Source organism: Sturnira hondurensis, unplaced genomic scaffold (assembly GCF_014824575.4).
Source record: "Sturnira hondurensis isolate 20B ecotype Veracruz unplaced genomic scaffold, ASM1482457v3 Scaffold0016617, whole genome shotgun sequence".
Classification (NCBI taxonomy): Eukaryota; Metazoa; Chordata; class Mammalia; order Chiroptera; family Phyllostomidae; genus Sturnira; species Sturnira hondurensis.
In genome coordinates, this window is record NW_028089248.1 from 3,306,547 (window position 1) to 3,325,172 (window position 18,626).

Sequence of the window (18,626 nt, forward strand, 5' to 3'; positions counted from 1 at the left end):
CCAGACCTGCCGCCAGCTCGGGGCCTTTGCATTTGCTCTTCTCTCTGCCAGGAATGCTCTTCCTCTTCACACCTGCATGGCTCCCTCTTTCCCTGGCACACTTTGTATTTTTCCCCGTAGAACTTATCCGCACCCAACATACTGCGGATCTTCTTCTTTGTTGTCTTCGGTGTGAGTCTCTTACCCCAAAGACTATGCTATCTTTTCACTGAGTGAGTGTTTTCACTGTCTTTGGATAAATACCCAGAGGCAGAATCGCTGGACCCACAGTAGCGGGGCCACTGACACTGTCCCACGGCTGACCTGTGTATACACGCTGCACAGAAATGGCATCAGCGGGACCGAATTCTGTGTCACTTAAGGACACCTCACGGTTTGGGTTTGGGGTTTTGTTTTTTGCATGTTTGTTGGTTTTTGCCAGACCTGTGAAGGCACACCTGTCAGTGATCAATTCTTGTTGAATTTCAAAAAAAAAATTAAGAAATGTGTCTGTATTGGGGTCCCAAGCCTGTTGGACACCCCGAGTGGGGGTGAGCGATAGCCTATGGTGCTCAGCCACTTACCCACTGGTGTGAGGAGGATCCTTAATGCCATTTCGTATCGCAATTAGAGAAACTGAGATTCAGAGAAGGGTGGCCCAGGGCACCCATAAGCCAGGGCCGGGCCGGGGCCACAGCACCAACCACCACCCTCTGCGTCACCCACTAGCTCACTCATTCACTCACTCACCCCTCTCTTTGTTCATCCGTCCCCACCACAGTCACCAAGCACCCGTGCGACTGTGACAAATGCTGCTGTAGGGACAGAATGACACAGAGTCCCCGCCATCATGGCAGCTGAGACCAGCTGTGCACAGGTAAACTAATGAGCAAAGCAATGACGGTTCTCAGCAGAGGGGGTCAGGGGAGGCCGCACAGGGAGACACAGCTGAGCCGCAACGTGACGGTGAGGAAGAGTAAGTAGCCGGGGAACCAGGAGAAGGGCACTGCCAGCTGAACGAAGTGCCAGGGCGCGGGCTGGGGGCGGGTCTGAGGACAGAAGGCTGTAGTGACACTGCTGTTTGTAAGCAGCTGGAGCGGGGCCGGCCTCGGGTGGGGTCTGCATTTCCTCCTGAGGCAGCAAGAAGCCACCCTAGACTCCAAGGTGCCAGCATTTCCTTTCCCGATGCCCTGGGACCCCTCCGTGTCCCCTTCTCCCCATCTGGCTCCAGTACTACAGTGGAGGGCCACCCACTCCTGTGTCCCCTCCCCTTCACGACAGTGGGGCTTTGCCTGTCCCCAGAAACACAGAGCCCCTGGGCCACACTGAGCTCTGGGCTGCTGAGAGAAGCCGGCTCCTGGAAGGTTACCCTGGTCCAGCTAGGTTCTTCCTGCACAGACCAGAAGCCCCTGTGTGCCGGGGCTTTCCAACAAGTGTCTGCTGCCCCCAGAAGAGGAAGCAGAGACTCCCACACACCCTGCCCCGTGGTCACCAGCTGCTGAGTGAGAGGCTCACAGGCCAGGAGAGAAGCACTCCATCTCTCCATGCTGGCCAGCGTCCGGCAGACCACAGGCCCAGGCAGAGAGTGGGGGAGAAACCCGGAAAGCTGCAGGGCAGGACCGAGGGCAGGAGGGGAGAGGGAGTGCCAGCCCCACTTGGCACAGAGCCTGCACCCCCTGGCCTCAGCAGCCACCTGTGGGCAATGCCAGACAGAGATGAATGGGGTGTGGGCCCTGCCCTCAGGGGCTCACCCGCCAGCAGGCCAGAGCCACACTCTCAGGATGCTCCCCTTGAATTAAACAGACCCTGATGTACGCAGATACCCCTTTTTAAAAGATTTTATATATTTAATTTTAGAGAGAGGGGAAGGGAGGAAGAAAGAGAGGGAGAGAAACACCGATTGGCTGCCTTTGGTATGTGCCCCGACTGGACACTGAACATGCAACCCAGGCCTGTGACCTGCCTGGGGATTGAACCGGTGACCTTTCGCTTTTCGGAACAACGCCCAACCCACTGAGCCGCACGGGTCAGGGCCAGATACTCTTCCTTCATACAGCCCCTGTGGCATTACCTGCATACCGGTCATTTCAACAAGCAAGGCCAGCAGGCAAATGTGGAGGAGTAAATACGGCGCCTCTTAACTCACACCACACACAAAACTCCACCCTAGATGAGACTGTCAAACCGGAAAGGTTTTCGAGTGGCTGGAATCACCACCGCCCGCCCAGCACCTCCTGCGGGCTGCCCCGGTTCTAGGCGCTTTGCCCATCTTCGCTCACCCTGAGCCTCACGACGGCCTGTGAGATGTCACTGCAGGAATTCTCGTACTTTGCCACGTATCATGAATACCCATGTTTTTGGCCCAAACCTTCAGGGAAAATAAAATCTTTCATTTTAATTGATTAATTCAATCTTTCGTTTATCCATATTTAGAAATAAAACTGATTGTCATATTCCAGGGTATTGTTTTGCATGTGGGTATCGTTATTTCTCCCTAGAGTAACCCTTTTAACTTATAAGCATAAATAAAAATTACAAACATTTAGATAGATATGGAATTAGTACTACTCATGGATAATGCCCATCCTTATTTTTCCCTCAAACATTTGGGCATAAAAGTACACATTATACATGGCAGAATATGGTAATAAGAAAGGAGGAAGCCCCGGGACTTCAAGGTATAACACCCACGTTGAAAGAAAAGATTGAAAAAAAAACCAAAGAAAAGATTGATATGGTTGAATACTTGGAAGTGGGCAACTTCAAGTCATCAAAACACCCCGTTAGAGACTACGAATGCAAAGCACAGGAGGGGGGACACTGAGAAGCCTGCACCCCAGTGAGCACGAGAAGAACACCTCCAGCCCAGAAGGAAAATAACTCGATCAACACTGAGCGATGGACTTGAACAGACGCCTCACCGAGGCTGATCTAAAGATGGCGATATGCCCACGGAAGGATGCTCAGCATCACCAGTCAGAGGGCACGCAACCCGAAAGCAGGACGAGCTCCCTCGGCATGCCCGGGAGAACGGCTGGAGAAAGGGCACCGAGTTCAAGTGCCTGCCAGGGCGCGGAGTACCTGGACCTGTCACTCACCGTGGGCGGGACTGCGGGGGGCGGAGACTCAGACTGACTGACAACGCCACGCAGGGAAACAGTGTGACGTAACCTCCTAAAGGAGCAGCCAGTCATTGCGCCTGAGATAAACAGGGGCACTTGCATATACATGTGAGAGTATTCCCAGCAGCACTCATCATGATGGAACAACCTGAATGGACATCCACAGACGGAAAAAAAAGGGGGGAGGGGAGCGGAAATAATCATGTATTTGGAAATGGAGCAAGACAACCATGAAAACGAAAAAGCTCCAGCTACACACGAAAGGGCATGAACCTCACTCAAATCAATGAATGAAAGAGACGAGACGTGAAAGCATAGGAAGAGTACGTGCGGTTCAATGCACAGAAAATTCGAAACGTGAGTCAAATGAGACTGTTGTTTGGGGCTCCCTCTAATCGCAGGCCGGGGAATCAGAGCTGGAAGACGCACAGTGGACCCCCGAGTTTCGGGTTTTTGTCCTGTCCCCACCTGCTGCCCTCAAGGCCACAACACTGGTGCCCATGAACCGTGCCACCTCCAGAGGCTTGGCTCCCCTGGTTCTTTCTGTCGAGAGCGCAGGAAGCAGCTTTGCACAGAGAAAGGCACCAAACGGGACTGTCGGTCTATCCCACCTCCCGCCCCACCCCACACTGGCGCTGGCCCCACCTGCTCTGTGCTCCTGGCCTCAGTTTCCCCATCTGTGAATGCGGCATGAGGACCCCCCGCCTTGCCTGCTCGTGGCAGGATAACAAACACTGAAGAGCTTTGGGTGCTGAGGTCTGAATGCCAGAGATTGTCCAGGACAGGGAGGGACATCTGGGCCACTGCAAGGCTGTGGGACGTGAGTTCCAGCTTGAACTCTCAGAGCTGTCCGTCACTGGGGTTCACTACACCGTCTTTCACCAGCCAATGGGCTGGGGTGACCCGGAACAGGTCACACACCCTGTTTCCTGTTTTCAAATGGGGAACTAAGGGGAGCCACAGCCACTCGGCTGTTCCCCGGGACCCGGGCCGGAGAGCTGGAGGGGGCCGTATGACTCACCTAGCGGACCCCTGGACACCCACAGTGCAGACGCCTCAGGTCAGAGGTCAGTGTTTGATCCCAAGCTTAGTGGGCCTGAGCCTGTCCTTCTGGGACCCAGGCCTCTATAGCTGTTGGGGGTAGGGCGGGGCAGAGAAGAGTCGGTGACGGTATCTATACAGGGGGGAGGGGTCCCCTTAGCGCTCCAGGACAGAGCAGGGAGCAGCCCCTCAACCCTCGTGGCCTCAGTTCCTTTTGAAGTGGTTGACACTTCTACTAGCCTCCCCCCCGCCGAACCTGGGGAATAAATCACCACACCTGTGCTTCTCAAAAGTGGTGCCAGGGAACCCCTGGACTTGTGCCCCCCGGACCTGCTAAATTGAACTCTCTGGTGTTGGGAGCCAGGAATCTGCCCTTTACCAGCCCCCAGCACCGCCCCCCCACCCCGAGAAAGTTCCGGTGCTCACTCACATGTGGGTGTCCCTCCAGGGTCCGGGACCTCTGTCTCCCAGGTTAGGCCAGGCCCACTGGTGTCTCAGCCCTGATGGCCAGCCCTTTGCTGCCCCTCCAAAAGGCAGCGTGGGTGGTGAACGCAGCCCTTGGTGGCTATCAGAAGGACTAGACATGGCAGGGGCCCTTGGAGGGGGAAGTGACGCCCGGGGCACCAGGGAGGGAGCAGACTGGGAGCTTGGGGGCTGGACGGTGCCAGGGCTGGGAAGCTGCCTTGGGCCCTGGGCCCTAGGCCAGGGACGGGCACCTGGCTACCAGCAGCGGCGCCTTCAGTGGTTTATTGTGAAGTCTAGAGAAATCTTTGCTACGCAGGCTGTGGAGCACGGAGGGAAGGGCCCACAAAACCCCACATGTCGCTGTCCCCGAAGGGCATTTGCAATGATGGAGTTGCGTCCCCATCTCACAGATGAGGAAACTGAGGCCTTGAGAGGGACAGGAAGCCGCCTCACACTCCTTCCTGCTCCTCTGAACAGTGACAGCCCGCCGATCCCGTGAGAGAAAAGGCAGGGGCCTGGCTTTGGCTGCTGAGCTGGATTTTTATTCTGAAAATAAAACTGTTCAGCATTCCCAAGACTTTATTTACTAAGTGGCCCTCCCAGCCACCGGGGGTTTGTCAGATGAGAGAGTGTGTGAACCACTCGCTCTCTTGCCTGGGCACCCACCCAAATGCAGGGAGCCTGCCCCTCACCATCCATCATCTGTCAGAGGTGCAGATGGCTCGATGGAGAAACCAACACCCAGAGGACTTGGTTTCACTCAGGGACTTGCCTATGGACCCACCATTGATCAGGATGGAGGCCTGACTCCTTGATGGGAGATGAGAGACAAACGAGGTATGCAAGCCATGCCCCCGCTCCGTGCCTCAGTTTCCCATCTGTATAAGGGGAAGTTGGACAACGGGACCTGGGCTCACTGGACAACTGCCCAGAGCCACCGGGGGCATGGCCCAGGGTTCCTTTTGCCTGACACAGAGAGAGCCGCCCCCCAAAACATGGGCCCCTGGCCCGAGCTGACCTCACCTGTCCCCAGGCCCGGCCAGATCCAAGAGTCCCTCACCCCCTGGCGTGGGGGTGGGTTCTGGCCACAGTTGGGAACACTGCAAGGACTGTCCCAGTACAGGGGTGCAGACGCAGGCCCAGAATCTGAAAGACCAGAGTTCAAGTCCCTGCTCCAGCCCTGTGACCTACCTGCAGCCCCTTCAGCTCCTGTGAATAAGGGGTCAAGGTCGCCTGCACCCTTCTCACGTGAATTCCTGCTACTGTTTTAGTTGTCCCTTTTTCTGACTTGTCTCAGATGTTTAAAATTCTATTCCAACGCACACCTCGCTTTAGAGTCGTTTGTTTCTCAATTATTTCCTGGAGTACCTGTCACAGGTGCAATCAGAGGAGGGACAGTGACACAGTGCCGGATCTGGCGGTGCCCTGAGCTGACCGTTGCTCCACACGGATGCCAACCTCAGGAAGGGGGCCTCTGTCGGACTGCCCCTTCAATACGAAACTGAGGCACACATGGGAACTTGCCAGGCACCCGTTTATGTCATTCGCCACCAGGATCACGGACAGCCACTGCATAAACTGGCCCCCAGGGCTCCAGCTGCCCACCCTCCCCTGAGCAGGGTGGAGAGGATTCTGAAGTCAGATCAGTCCGCGCTCATGTCCTGCCCACCACCTACAGGCTCCTGATCGTGGGCAAGTGGAAGTCTCAGTTCCTTTATCGTAAAATGGGAATTCAACTTTTTCACAAAGATGGCACCCAAAGCAAAGAGGGAAGCCCTTGCCCCTCCCAAAGCCACAGGCAAAGCAAAGTGATCTGTGCTGAAAGTGTCCACAGCTACAGAAAAAAAGAAGAAGATCCACACACCAACCAACTTCCAACATCCAAAGACTGCAGCTCTATAGGCAGCCTAAACATCCCTGGAGGCGCCCCTGGGAGAAACAAGCTTGACCCCTACGCCATCATCAAGGTCCCCCTGACTACCAAGTCGGCCATGGAGAAGGTAGAGGACAACCACGCACCTGTGTTCATTGTGGAGGTCAAGGCCAACAAACAGGCTAGGAAGAAGCTCCATGACATTGACATGGCCAAGGTCAATGCCCTGATCGGGCCTGGCGGGGAGAAGGAGGCCTGTGTCCAACCGGCTCCCAATGAGGATGCTTCGGATACTGCCAACAAAACTGGGATCATCTAAGCTGAGTCTAGCTGGCTAATCCTAAATATAAAAGTTTTACACTGTAAAAAAAAACAGAGATTCAAATCTCCTACCGCACGCCTCCAGAGGGCACCGGCTGGCATGTCACAGCACTGGGCTTTCCACGTTGGGCACCCTCACCAGCCACGTGACCTTGGGCTAACCCCTCACCTGCTCTTGGGAGTCAGGATAGCCTTTTGTGGTTATTCAACAAGAGGGTGGCTGGGAAGAACCCGGGGGGCTGTGCAGCAGGTAGAAGAAGTTGTCAGTAAACGTTTGCTTCGCAATAGAGAGAGAGACAGGACAGACAGGCACCAGGATCTCTGCGCCGGACGCTGAGAGTTCACTTACAAATGCCACAGCAAACGGCGCATTGGGCAAGTCAGTACCTTTCTTCCAGCTCATCACTAAAGCCGTTGTCACCTCTGCCCGAAGTCACCTCATTTAAAATTCACAGCAGCTCAGTAACATAAGGATCCTCACAAGAAGGAAGGATCCACTGAGCCTCAGACCAATCGGCCCCGCGACGGGCCAGACCCCCGTTCAGCGTGTGGCAGTCGGACAGACAGCTGGGTGGGCCGTGGAGGGCTCCGCCGTGGGGACTCTGGCACCGGGAACCCCACCATGAGTGGACACTCACTTCTCTCTTGTCCCCCCCGCAGCCTTCAGCATGGCAAGTGCCGAGCACCCTGGGAGCCCCGGATGGACTGGACGCGTAGCCCAGAGCCGGGCAAGGGCCAAGCAGCAAGCTACAGCCAGTGGCCCGGATCTCCCATCTCCGGGACCTGAAGGGGACTCAGGTGACTTGAGGCTTGGGGCTTGGTCAGGGGAACAGAGCCGCCCAGACATTTGAAGTACGTGGGCGGGCACTGCGGCAGCTGCCCCGAGAAGGCAGGGCGGCTCCCTTAGCCCGGGTTACCCCGCTGTCAATACCGGGACAGGGACTTGGTGCAAGCAGTTTATCTGCCAGCTGACCCCAGTGGGAGAGCAGGGTAGTGGGGAGAGGAAGGAAGGGCAGGGAGCCACATGGGGGTCCATGGACAGATTACTGGGTGACTGGGGGTCCTCGGGAAGCCTATGCGGAGCATCTCTCAGAGCAGGCCCTCTGAGGAGCGAGGAGGCCGGGCTAAGGCCCACCAGTCCCACCCTTCACGGCGGAGGGACTCCCCACAACAAGCTGCTCCAAAGCCCTCGGAGCAGGAGTCCTCCGAAGCCAGTGGGGCGGTCCCCAACAGTGAGCACCAAAGCGTCAGCTGTAGCGCCCTCGGCTAGAGCCAGTCCCTGCTCCGTGGCGTGGCTGACTCACTCCTGTGCCCGATGAAGGCTTGCTCGGTCCCCGCCCCTGGGCAGGGCGCTGCGGAAACAGGAGCCAATCAAGCACCGCACTGGTGCCCAAGTGTAGTCGGGAAACCGGGCTTGAAGATGAGATGCTGTGGGAAAGGCTATAGGGCCAAGGTGGGCAGCTCTCTAATGCCAGGAAGTGCAGTGAGGGCTGAGTCTTCAAGGTCACATGGGAGAAGGGCCTCTGGGACCTACATCCCTTGAGAGAAAATGCCCGATGATTTGTGCGTTTTTGATGGACAAAGACGCTCATTTCTGCCAAGATTCTCAGAGTGGTCCAGGGCTCAAGGGAGGTTTAAGGAGCACAGATGATGTCATTTGGGGAGACAGGGACGAGGAGGGTGGTGCTGGGGGCAGGAGGGGCAGCGTGTGTGAGGAAAAGCTTGGCATGCAGGCAATGAGGGGAGAGGGTTGGGAGGGCCCAGCCAGGCTGAGCCCAAAGCCCGTCATCCTCCCAGTCCCCTGTCCCACCCACTGACCTGTGCTCAGGAGGCCGGTGACAACTGACAACCAGTGTCAGTGGTGCAGGCAGTGCAGAGATGAGCAAGCCACAGTGCCAGCCTGGGGCTCCACAGTGGCCGGGCCACCAGCCGAAAGTGCAAGATGCAACACTCTGCATCTCACACCGAATCTGCTCGGGGACGACAGGCTAGCTCAGGTCACCTGGGGCAGGGTGGATTCAGCCAGGTGGGCACAGGGTCAGGCTGATGCCCAGCTGCACCTGTTCTTGGTGGGATGGGGGGGCAGGAGGGGAGTCACAGCTCTTCTGGGAATCTGATGCCCCACTCAGGACAGACCCAGCCATCTCCCCAGGCCCGTGCCCCCAAGCATTGCCCTGGTACCGGTCCTCATGGGCGCTATTCCGGCAGATGCCGATGGCAGCCCAAGCCCCAACTCCAGCATGACCACTCGGGAGCTGCAGGAATACTGGAGGAACGAGAAGGGCTACTGGAAGCCCGTCAAGCTGCTCTTTGAGATCTCCTCGGCCCGCATCGAGGACAGAAAGTTCTGCAAGTTCGTGGTAAGCACCGCCTCCGCCCCTGCCCCTGCCCCTGCCCCAAGCCGGTTCTGCCGTGACTCAGATTCCCCAGCCCTGGGCTGGGTTCACACACTTGCACTTGCAGAGTTCCCCTGGGGGAAGTGGTGCAAAAGCAAGACGTCATACTGGCCACTGTGCCGGGTGCCGTGAGGATGGGAGGCATCTGAGTCCCAGTCCCTGGCGCCATTAACCCCGGGGTTTAGTCACCGGTGTCTCATCGCCGTTTTTACCACATCCAGTGTCATTTGTATTATCATTGACCTAACGTTTCCCTTTAAATTGGGCCACTGTAAAAAAATCACTAAATAAACTTATTCCTAAGAAAGCCACCTTAGAGGGAAAATGTGGCCTAAAGAAAAGGTGACTGTAAACGCAAGTCCAAGGACAGTGACGCACTGCTGTTAAGGCTTCCAGTGGGGAAGCCTGTGTGGGGGGCTGCTCTCCTGGTGCAAGCGAAATTTCAGCCTGGGTCTGGGGGGTCAGGGGATGTCAACGACTGCGGAAGAGCCATGCTCCACCTTTCTTGGGACTGGAGTTCTAACGACAGCTGACAGTGCGCGCTGACCGTCGACTGGGTTTGATGCCTCAACCCACTGAATCCTCAGGGGAGCGAGGCCCCGAGAGGTCCCCTTATCTGCCCGAGACCACACAGCTAGGCCAGATGGAGGTGGAGCGGGTGGGTGTGATCCCCCAGGCAGTCTGCCCCCTTCATCAGAATCCTTTCGAAAGAGAACTAGAAAAGGGTGGTGGTCTTCCTTTGTAGCCTTGCTGCCCGGGTAGCCGCTGAAACCATCTGCACGTGTGGGGCACCTGGGACACAGATGGAACCGCAGCTTCCCCTCTGGGCACCGGAGACCCAGTGTAGACCCCCTTGCCTGGCCCACTCCCGTGCTCTTTCTCCCCTCCCCCACCCCAGAGGCCTCCTCGTCCCTGTGCTTGTTATTCTTAGGCTGACTCTGGTCACCATCCACTTGTACAGCTCCGCCGATCCCCGTGGCGATTTAAAACAGAGTCACGTATGAGAGCGGCCCATTTCCAGGGCACGCTTTGAATTAGGACTGTCATTATTTTAATTGGCCAGGCACACTCTGCCGGTTCAAACCCTGTCAGTTCAAACCCTCCGTCGGGACGTCCTTAAAGGCCGCCTCTTCTTGCCTCGCAGGTGTACCAGGTTGTGGTCATCCAGACAGGGAGCTTCGACGGCAACAAAGCCATCCTGGGGCGGCGGTACTCCGACTTCCAGGCGCTCCAAAAAAGCCTACTCAAGACCTTCGGGGAGGAGATTGAAGACGTGCCCTTCCCCAAGAAGCGCCTGGTGGGGAACTTCACGCAGGAGATGATCTTGGAGCGTAAGCTGGCCTTCAAGGAGTACCTGAGCCTGCTCTACTCCATCCGCTGCGTGCGCAGGTCCCGCGAGTTCATCGACTTCCTGACGCGGCCCGAGCTCAAGGAGGCCTTCGGCTGCCTGCGGGCGGGGCAGTACACCAAGGCCCTGGACATCCTGCTGCACGTGGTGCCCCTGCAGCAGAAGCTGACCGGCCACTGGCCCACGGCCGTGGTGCCCGCCCTCTGCGCCATGCTGGTGTGCCACCGGGAGCTGGAGCGCCCCCTGGAGGCCCTCGCGGCCGGCGAGCAGGCCCTGGAGCGCCTGCACGCCCGGGAGGGGCACCGCTACTACGCCCCGCTGCTGGACGCCATGATCCGCCTGGCCTACGCGCTGGGCAAGGACTTCGTGTCGCTGCAGGAGAGACTGGAGGACAGCCAGCTCCGGAGGCCCAGCGCACGGGGCTTCACCCTGAAGGAGTTGGCCGTGCGGGAGTATCTGTGATGAGCGGCTCTGGCAAGACCCGCTGCGGATCTGAGATCGCCACGTCTGGGGTGCCCTTTGGATGGGGAGAGCCACATCAGGCCATGTGGGGCTCTGACTCGCTGGGTGCCCTTGGGCGAGCCCCTCCTCTGGTCCTCCATTTCCCCATCTGCGTTGAACTGAGGTTCTCCCGGACACCCTTAGGAGCCTCTGCCTGTGTCCCGTGTCCCTTAGACATCAGGCTCACTTCATCTCAAAACCGCCAATCCAGCTGCCTGGACCTGGACAGGAGGCTGGACCTCATGGCTGCTCCCGTCGGTAGCCAGAGCTTTCCACTGCACACCGCAGGCGAGACGTAATCCACTTCTTCCCCTCCTGGGTCTTTTCTGTCTGCACCTTCCCTCGCCCAGCTCCTACCTCAGCAAATGGCACATATTCCCACCCACTTTCCCAAGCACTCTGGTCTTCCTCCTTAGTGTCTGGACCCAATTCAGCGAACAAAAGGTGGGAATATTTGCTTTGGGCAAATTGACCAGCCTGGGCCCTGGGGTGGGGTGTCTGTCATCCTGTGAGGGGTAGAAGCCATCAGGTCATAAGGCATTTTGGTGGGGGAGGGAGAGAGGAAAAGATCAATGTGAAAGAGAAACATCAATCAGTTGCCTCTGGCACACACCCCAAGCAGGGACCAAACTCACAAACGAGGCGTGTGCCCTGACTGGGAATCGAACCGGCAACCTTTCACTCTGCAGACTGACACCCAACTGACTAAGCCATAAGGCATTTTTAACAAGGGCCGTTGACAACTGTCCTCTAGTTAGGGTGACATAACTAGTGGCCTCCCTGGGTGATGAAGACAGCCCTGAAGGGAAGTGGGAGAAGATGCGCAGGGCGCCTCACAGAACACGGATTGAATGCTCAGCACCTCCCCATCCGAGGCACAACGTTCTTGGAGGTCCTCTGGCAGGTTGGTGTGACCCCGACTGAAGTCTGCTGCCCAAAGAGGACACCAAGGGCCCCAAAGTGGAGTGGAGTCTGGACCAGTGACCTGGGTCAACACTGGACCTGAAGCGGATGGCACAGCTGGTATGGGCCCAGGATGTGTTTGAGGCTGGAGGTTCTTGAGGCCCTACACCATCTGGCTGAGCTTAGTAGGCCAAGCTATGGAGGCTGTGACCTAGGAACCTTCGTGTGGGGCTCCACACTGGCCTGGGCAGGAAGCTGGCTCAGCAAAGGGGACCCCGAGCTGGGGACGAGCATTTGCTGAGCCGCACCAGAATGTGTTTCAACAGGGACACCGTGTGGCAACACCCACAGTGGCCCCGCCAGGCTCTGTCGGGAAGGCTGGAAACTCACTGAGGCCTTGGAGCAGAGAAGGCCTTCAGGCCTCTCCCTGTGCTCCAGGGGAGGAAGGGCACTTCGGGTGGGGAGATGCTGTGCTTCTTGAGAATTAAAGCGTAAGATGAGAAAACAAAAGCCCTGCGACTCTCTTTGTGGCGGTGCATCACGCTGATCCTGCAGATTATTTCATCAAACAGACAGCACTGCCAACTACGAGGGACCCCCAGCGTCCGCTAAGAAAGAGAAAAATGCCCAATCGAGGTGGAGGGGGAGTTTAGTAGGAGATTCGGGCAGCGAGCTGGGCGAGCAAAGAGCCCTGGATGTCAGGGTCCACGTGAAATCTGCCCACTGGGTGCCGAGGGACAGGGCAGAAATCCGTGAGTCCACCTGGGCACCAGGTGGAGGGTGGGGAATCTTCTAGAATGTGAACTGCAAGGTTTGGGATCTGATCATACACAGCATGGCCAAAATACTTCCATGGAGAGGACATGGCAAAGTGGTCCCAGCTGGGGACCTGCCAGCTCCCTGAATAAAGTGACCCTCTAAACAGGCCTGCTGAGGTACAGGACGCCGCTGAGTACAGAGGTGTCAAATATGGGGGTAATGTGCACCTCAACATCACACATAAACGGTGTATTTGTGGGGCAGAGAGAATTTTTCATCAGCCTCCATGGGGTAGAAGGGACCTACAGCGTCCTTTCAGGGTGTTCCCCACTAGGAACCCTAACACAGGGCTGGCTTCCCACCTTGTGCGTGGGGGACACCAAGGGCAGCTTCAGGGTCCAACCTTGCCTCTTCCTGGTGACGGTCATTGCTGCCCTCCCAGGTCTTTGACAGCCATGGCCTGTCGGGTCACGGGTGCTCCTGGTCACACACAGTCTTCCTGCCCCGATTCCAGGGTGTCCGGGGGCCTGGAATGACCGTAACAGCCGTCTCCTCCTGGCATCTCCCTTTAGCTGCAGAAGTCAGAGGCCCACTCACTTCCTGGGCTCTGGAACAAGTCCTTCGACGCCTAGAGGCCCCTCCTCCAGGAAGCTTCTCCCACGGCCCTCCGCAACCTGGGCTGGGGAGCAGAAGTAGTGGCACCGCCTGGAGATTAGAAATGCCCAGTTTCGGGCTTCACCCCAACCGGCCAATTCAGAAACTGTGTATTCACACGGGGCTTCCCCACGAGTGGTTCCTGTCTGCACAGGTTAACACTGGGGATAAAGTACCTGAAAGGGTCCTGGATGAAAAACGTCCCCAAGGCCCAGGCTGTCTGCTGGCCAGTTCCTCCCCCACCCGTCTTCTCAGCTTAGGCTCCTCCCACACACCTGCCTTTCCAGGGCCCAGGAGCTGCAGGGGAAACACCAGGCCAGCTCACCCACACCTGGCAATGGCCCTGGGCACCCTCCCTGGAGGCTGGGGGCCCTGCTGCCTGCTCCAGCAGCCCCCTCTCCTGCTCTGTGGTCCCCCTGGAAAGGATGCCCTGTGAGACCTGTGCCTGGGATGCTGGCAGGTGAACTCCCCACTGCCCTGGGCCAAGACGGGGACACAGCCTGTCAGTGGCCACCCAGCACTGTTGAGCCCTGTGGTGTGTCCAGGCTCCCCTCACTCCTGCCCATCACCTCCCCTCACCTCGCCCATCCAGCACTGCTCAGGAGATGTCCTTTTCTCATTTAACAGACAGGACACAGACACCCTGAGAGGTTAAGTGACTTGCTCAAGGTCACCACCACCAACAACAGACAGAGCAAGAAATTCAGCATAGGACTGAGTTGACCCACACTAGGGGAGCTGGTGGGGGAAGGGGGTGTGTGACAGGTGGGGAGGGGGGTGGTCCCTGGTCTTCTCACCCTTAGGCACCCTTGAAGGTCATTTCACTCATATCTGTTTACAGGTGAGGAAACTGAGGCCTGGAGAGGGGACCCACTCAAGGTCACAGTGAGACAGGGCAGCCCCAGGGCCAGAGCTTCGTGTCCACATCAGAGCAACAAAGTACAATAATCCTGGGCTAGAACTCCAAGGGCCCAGCCAGACCTGGGGCGCCGGGTCAGAACTGATGCTGGGGCAGAGGCTGGTAGCCTGCCGACCAGGACGCTCCCTTCAGGGTGGACTTTGGCCCCCCTACCCCTGCCCCCCATCCCCACACCTGTGCTGCCCTGCCTCTGTGCCCTGCCCCAGCTGCAACGCTGCCTGGGGGCAGCAAAACCAGCTCCAATTCCACCTGCTGGGGGAGGGAGGCTCCCGCTGTCCCCAGGTCCCCAGCTGGCCTCTCCTGGACTCCTCCAGACATTTCCTGTCCTTCTTGCCACAACTACAAAGAGCTGCCTTCTGGAACCCTCCCTCCCTCCCTCCCTCTGACTCAGTCACTCTCCTCCCTCCGGGCAGACAATGCTGCGGGGTTCCACCAGCCCCTGGCCATTTCCTCCTGGCAGCCTCCTTTGTCTGATGGAAACTTCCTCTTACTACCCACTCGGAAAGTCAGAATCAAAGTCAGAATCACTTGCCGCAGTTAGAAAGCAGCTGTAAAAATAAACACAGAGACACCTCTCAGGCCTGAGTCTGAGACAGAGGCAGAGACAAGTGACAGAGGCTGGGTGTCACCAAGCAGAGGCTGCCCTTTGATTTTCTCAGAAGGACTGGCAAACACAGAAAGGGAGCTTTTGGCACGTAGCCTGGGTCATCTGATGTCTGCCCTCTGTCCCTGACCACCTGAGGGCTCCCTCCCTGACCTTGGCCCTGGTCTCCATCCCCAAGCCCTGCCTGTTCTCCAGCACCAGGGTTTGGGCTTTGATTGACATCCTCAGTTTTCCACGCCCACTTGGGAGGTGGTACCCAGGTGGCAGCTCCGAAGGCCTGTGGCTGTGACACGGAGCAGATACCTTATCCAATAGCAGGTAAGACCCCCAAAACAGAAAATGGGAACCATCTAGGCTCATTTTCATTTTCTTAGCAAGCAACAAATAATGACTCTCCTACTGGGTGCCAGCCCCTGCAAAGAGCTGAGGACATAGCAGCAAACAGGCAGACCCGGTCCCTGCACTCACTGAGGTGACAGGTGAGAAGGCAGCCACTCATGGAGCAGACAGGAGCTGGCACAGGATGGCCTCCCTCAGCCAAATGGTCAGGGAGGGCTTCTTGTAGGAGGAGGCATTGAAGGGGAGGTTCAGGAGATGGCCTTAGCAGCATGAGGAGGGGAGGATTTCAGGCAGAGGGAAAGCAGAAACACAACCCTGAGGTAGGAACGTTCTCCATCCCTGGGGACCCAAGGAGGCAGCTCCGCCCTGGCCACGCCTGCTGAGAGTGATGTGCCAGGTGCCGACAGAGAGACGCCTGGCGAGCCCCATCCGTGCCACCCCCATCTCCAGTCACAGGATCAAAGGGAACCAGCTGGGGAGCCTGAGTTTAGGGCACACGGAGTGTCCGGTGACAGAGAGCCAGGTTAACCTGACAACGTGGGGCTTGATTGTCAGAAAAGTCCAGGCAGAGACTAGCTTGAAGCCAAGCTGGACCCAGAGACTCAAACCCGGCCACCCGCTCTCTCTTCCTCACTTTCACTTTCTCTGTATCACTTCTGCTTTCCTCAGCTTTGCCCTTTCTCGGCTCTGCCTTCTCTTGCCTCCTGGTCACAAGATGGCTGCAGCAGCTCCAGGCTTTCGAACTCCCTTCTCTGCAACCCCAGAGGACCCCCTCCAGGGTTCTCATGAAGCTGTCAACTGTAGGAAATGCAGGGAACAACCATATGCCTCTTTCTGAAGAGCCTGGGCAGGGTAGCCCCCCCGTCCCAGAGTACAGCAGCCACAATCGCTCACCCAGTCTGCAATGGATATAGGTCTTATACTGTTTTGTAATCGGCTCTGTAAATGTAACAGACTTTCGTTTTTAGAGCAGTTTTAGGTTCACAGAAAAATTAAGAAAAGAGTACAGAGATTTCCCACTCCCCACTCCCCCCACACATGCATAGCCCCCCCCCCCATTATCGACGTCATCCACAGAGCGTGCATCTGAGGAAACCACACCAACACAATGCGACCACCCAGAGTCTGCAGTGCACACCCGTGGGGTTTCAGCGGTGGCCGACCCTCGTACTGCAGGCCACGGGCAGCCCAGGATGGCTGTAAATGCAGCCTAACACGAAGTTGTAAATTTGCTTAAAACATGATGAGATTTTTTGGGGTGATTACCTGTCACAATGTATTTAATGTGTGGCCCAAGACGATCTTCTTCCAGTGAGGCCCAAAGACGCCAAAAGGTCAGACCCCTCCGGAGGATAACTGTATCCACCATTAACATGCATCCGAGCATTAAAAATTAAAGTGTGACTCTATTTTATCGCTACGTCATGAGCATTTCCCTGTAACACACAATATTTTTCTGTGCTACTGTTACTGCTTTCATTGTATCCTAAGGCACAAACGTGCCCTGGGTGTTTTAACCGCCTTGGAATGTTTCAACTTTTCCTCCTTTCAGGCGAGAAAGCAACAAAACCTTAACCAACGAATGTCTTTTTTGTGCTCGTGCGCTCCAAAAGTGATTTCTAACCATGACTTTTCTGACTCACGATCAAAGTGTTAATGATTTCGGTAACAGTGATTTCTCTCTCTCCGGGAGCTGTTGGAACGAATCCACCAGCAGAGTGGGAGATGGCCATTCACTCCAAACATCTCCTAACACTGGACATTCACATTTCACAACCAGTTTCCATGGGACAGGTAAGAAGTGGTATCCGTGGCCTCACATGCATTTCCTCTTTCCTACTGAGTATGAGCACTGTCGCAGGCTTCCTGGTCATCTCCGTTGTGCTTACCGTAATAATGATGTTTTTTCCCCTTCTACCAGGCACTTCTGGAGGCAGGCGGCACCCAGCGAGGGCCGAACCCTGCAGTTTAAAAAGCCATCAGCAGATGGCGCTGCCGCACCGGAGGCCCAGAACGCATCACTGGCTGTGCTGGAGCCAAGGAATGAACCGGGAGGGGAATTGAGCGTTTCCCGAAAAAGAAAAAAAATACTCCGAAAAGCTGTTCAAAGGAGCTTGAAATAACGCTAGAACTTTTAAGAAATAAGTGCTTTGCTGGGAAAGCGATGATACTTCGCTGCCCCCTTAACTGACCCCCCACCCCACCACCACCAGTGTTGAGGCCCCAGGGCAATCCCCACTTGGGGTTTAGGGCCTCACTGCCTTTGCTTCCGCTTCCCCAGCCTCTCTCTGCAGCCCAGAGGTCCCAGAAACACCCTATCAGAAAGAAGCCAGGGAACCCGAAAATCCTAACAAAATAGGGCACTTAAAAATAGTCCAGGGGGCTCAGAGTCCCCCGTGTTGTGACCAGCAGCCCCTGGTAGGGGCTTGATTAAACCTCCCTCATTGTGGCAAGAGGTCCTTTTTCCAACGGGAGGGAGTGGGCAACCCCAGGACCCCACCACATTGCTCCCTAGACCTCACCGTGTCCCACCTTTTGAGGCCCCAGAGGGTGCTGGGGGCTTCCCATCCATCCGACTACTGGATTGGGGGAGGGAAGAGGACGTCTTTACACCAGTCCTTACCCTGGGCTCGTCCCTACTGAACCACCAGCCGGAGAAGGGAGAGCGAGCAAGTGGCAGGAAAAAGCAGAGAAATCTTCCCTGCTTGTCCCAGTGTGAATTGGTGCAGCTGCTTAGGAGAACCATTGGGCACTGTCTTCTAAAGCTGGGCATGAATTCTGGGAGACCCAGCCTTCCCGCTCGTGGGAATGTACGTACCCCACAGACAGACAGGCAGACGCTCACCGAAAAGCACAGACTGGAATTTCAGGGCAGGACTGCCGCCAACGATGACCCCCAACTGGAAACAACCCAGGTGCCCGTCCACAAGAGCACAGGTCAGCCGTTGGGGCAGACTCACATGTGGGAATGTCATACAGCCGTGGGGACCGAGTGCACGTTCGCGCCACGAAGTGGATGAATCTCTCAGGTTGGATTAAGTGAAGGAAGCCAGATGCAGAAAGAACAGCCTGGGCGGTTGTTCGCTCGGGCGGTCAGAGCTTCGTCCAGGTGCGCCAGGTTTCAGGGTGGACGCCCAGTCAGGGCACATGCGGGAATATACCAATGACTGCATGGGGAAGGAGGACAACAGATCTCTCCTCCCCGCTCTCTCTCAAACCACTCAATCAGTGAATAAAGTACAGCCTGTATAATTCCAACTTAATGACATTGGAGAAGGGGAGAAACTCACCGACAGCGGTTAAGGATGCTTACTCGGACCAGGTGCCGGGGACTACCTCTGGAAGAGGGAGGGGCTTCAGCGGGAGGGGCGGTGAGCAGTCTCTAGGAGCAGGAGGTGTTTG

At 56.7% G+C, this 18,626-nt stretch overlaps 1 protein-coding gene across 2 annotated transcripts; it reads left to right on the top strand.

The window, feature by feature from the left end:
- The first annotated feature begins 4,038 nt into the window (after positions 1 to 4,038).
- SNX20 (sorting nexin 20) lies at positions 4,039 to 12,454 on the top strand. Of its 2 annotated transcripts, none has more exons than XM_037066345.1 (4): positions 4,039 to 4,168; positions 7,462 to 7,599; positions 9,010 to 9,161; positions 10,342 to 12,454. In XM_037066345.1, exons 1-4 carry the CDS (start codon positions 4,114 to 4,116, stop codon positions 11,005 to 11,007), a joined length of 1,011 nt encoding a protein of 336 aa, XP_036922240.1. In that variant the 5' UTR covers positions 4,039 to 4,113; the 3' UTR covers positions 11,008 to 12,454. The 2 variants fall into 2 exon arrangements, with proteins under 2 accessions (XP_036922240.1, XP_036922241.1); XM_037066346.1 differs by having other exon boundaries at positions 4,084 to 4,161.
- The last annotated feature ends 6,172 nt before the right edge of the window (positions 12,455 to 18,626 follow it).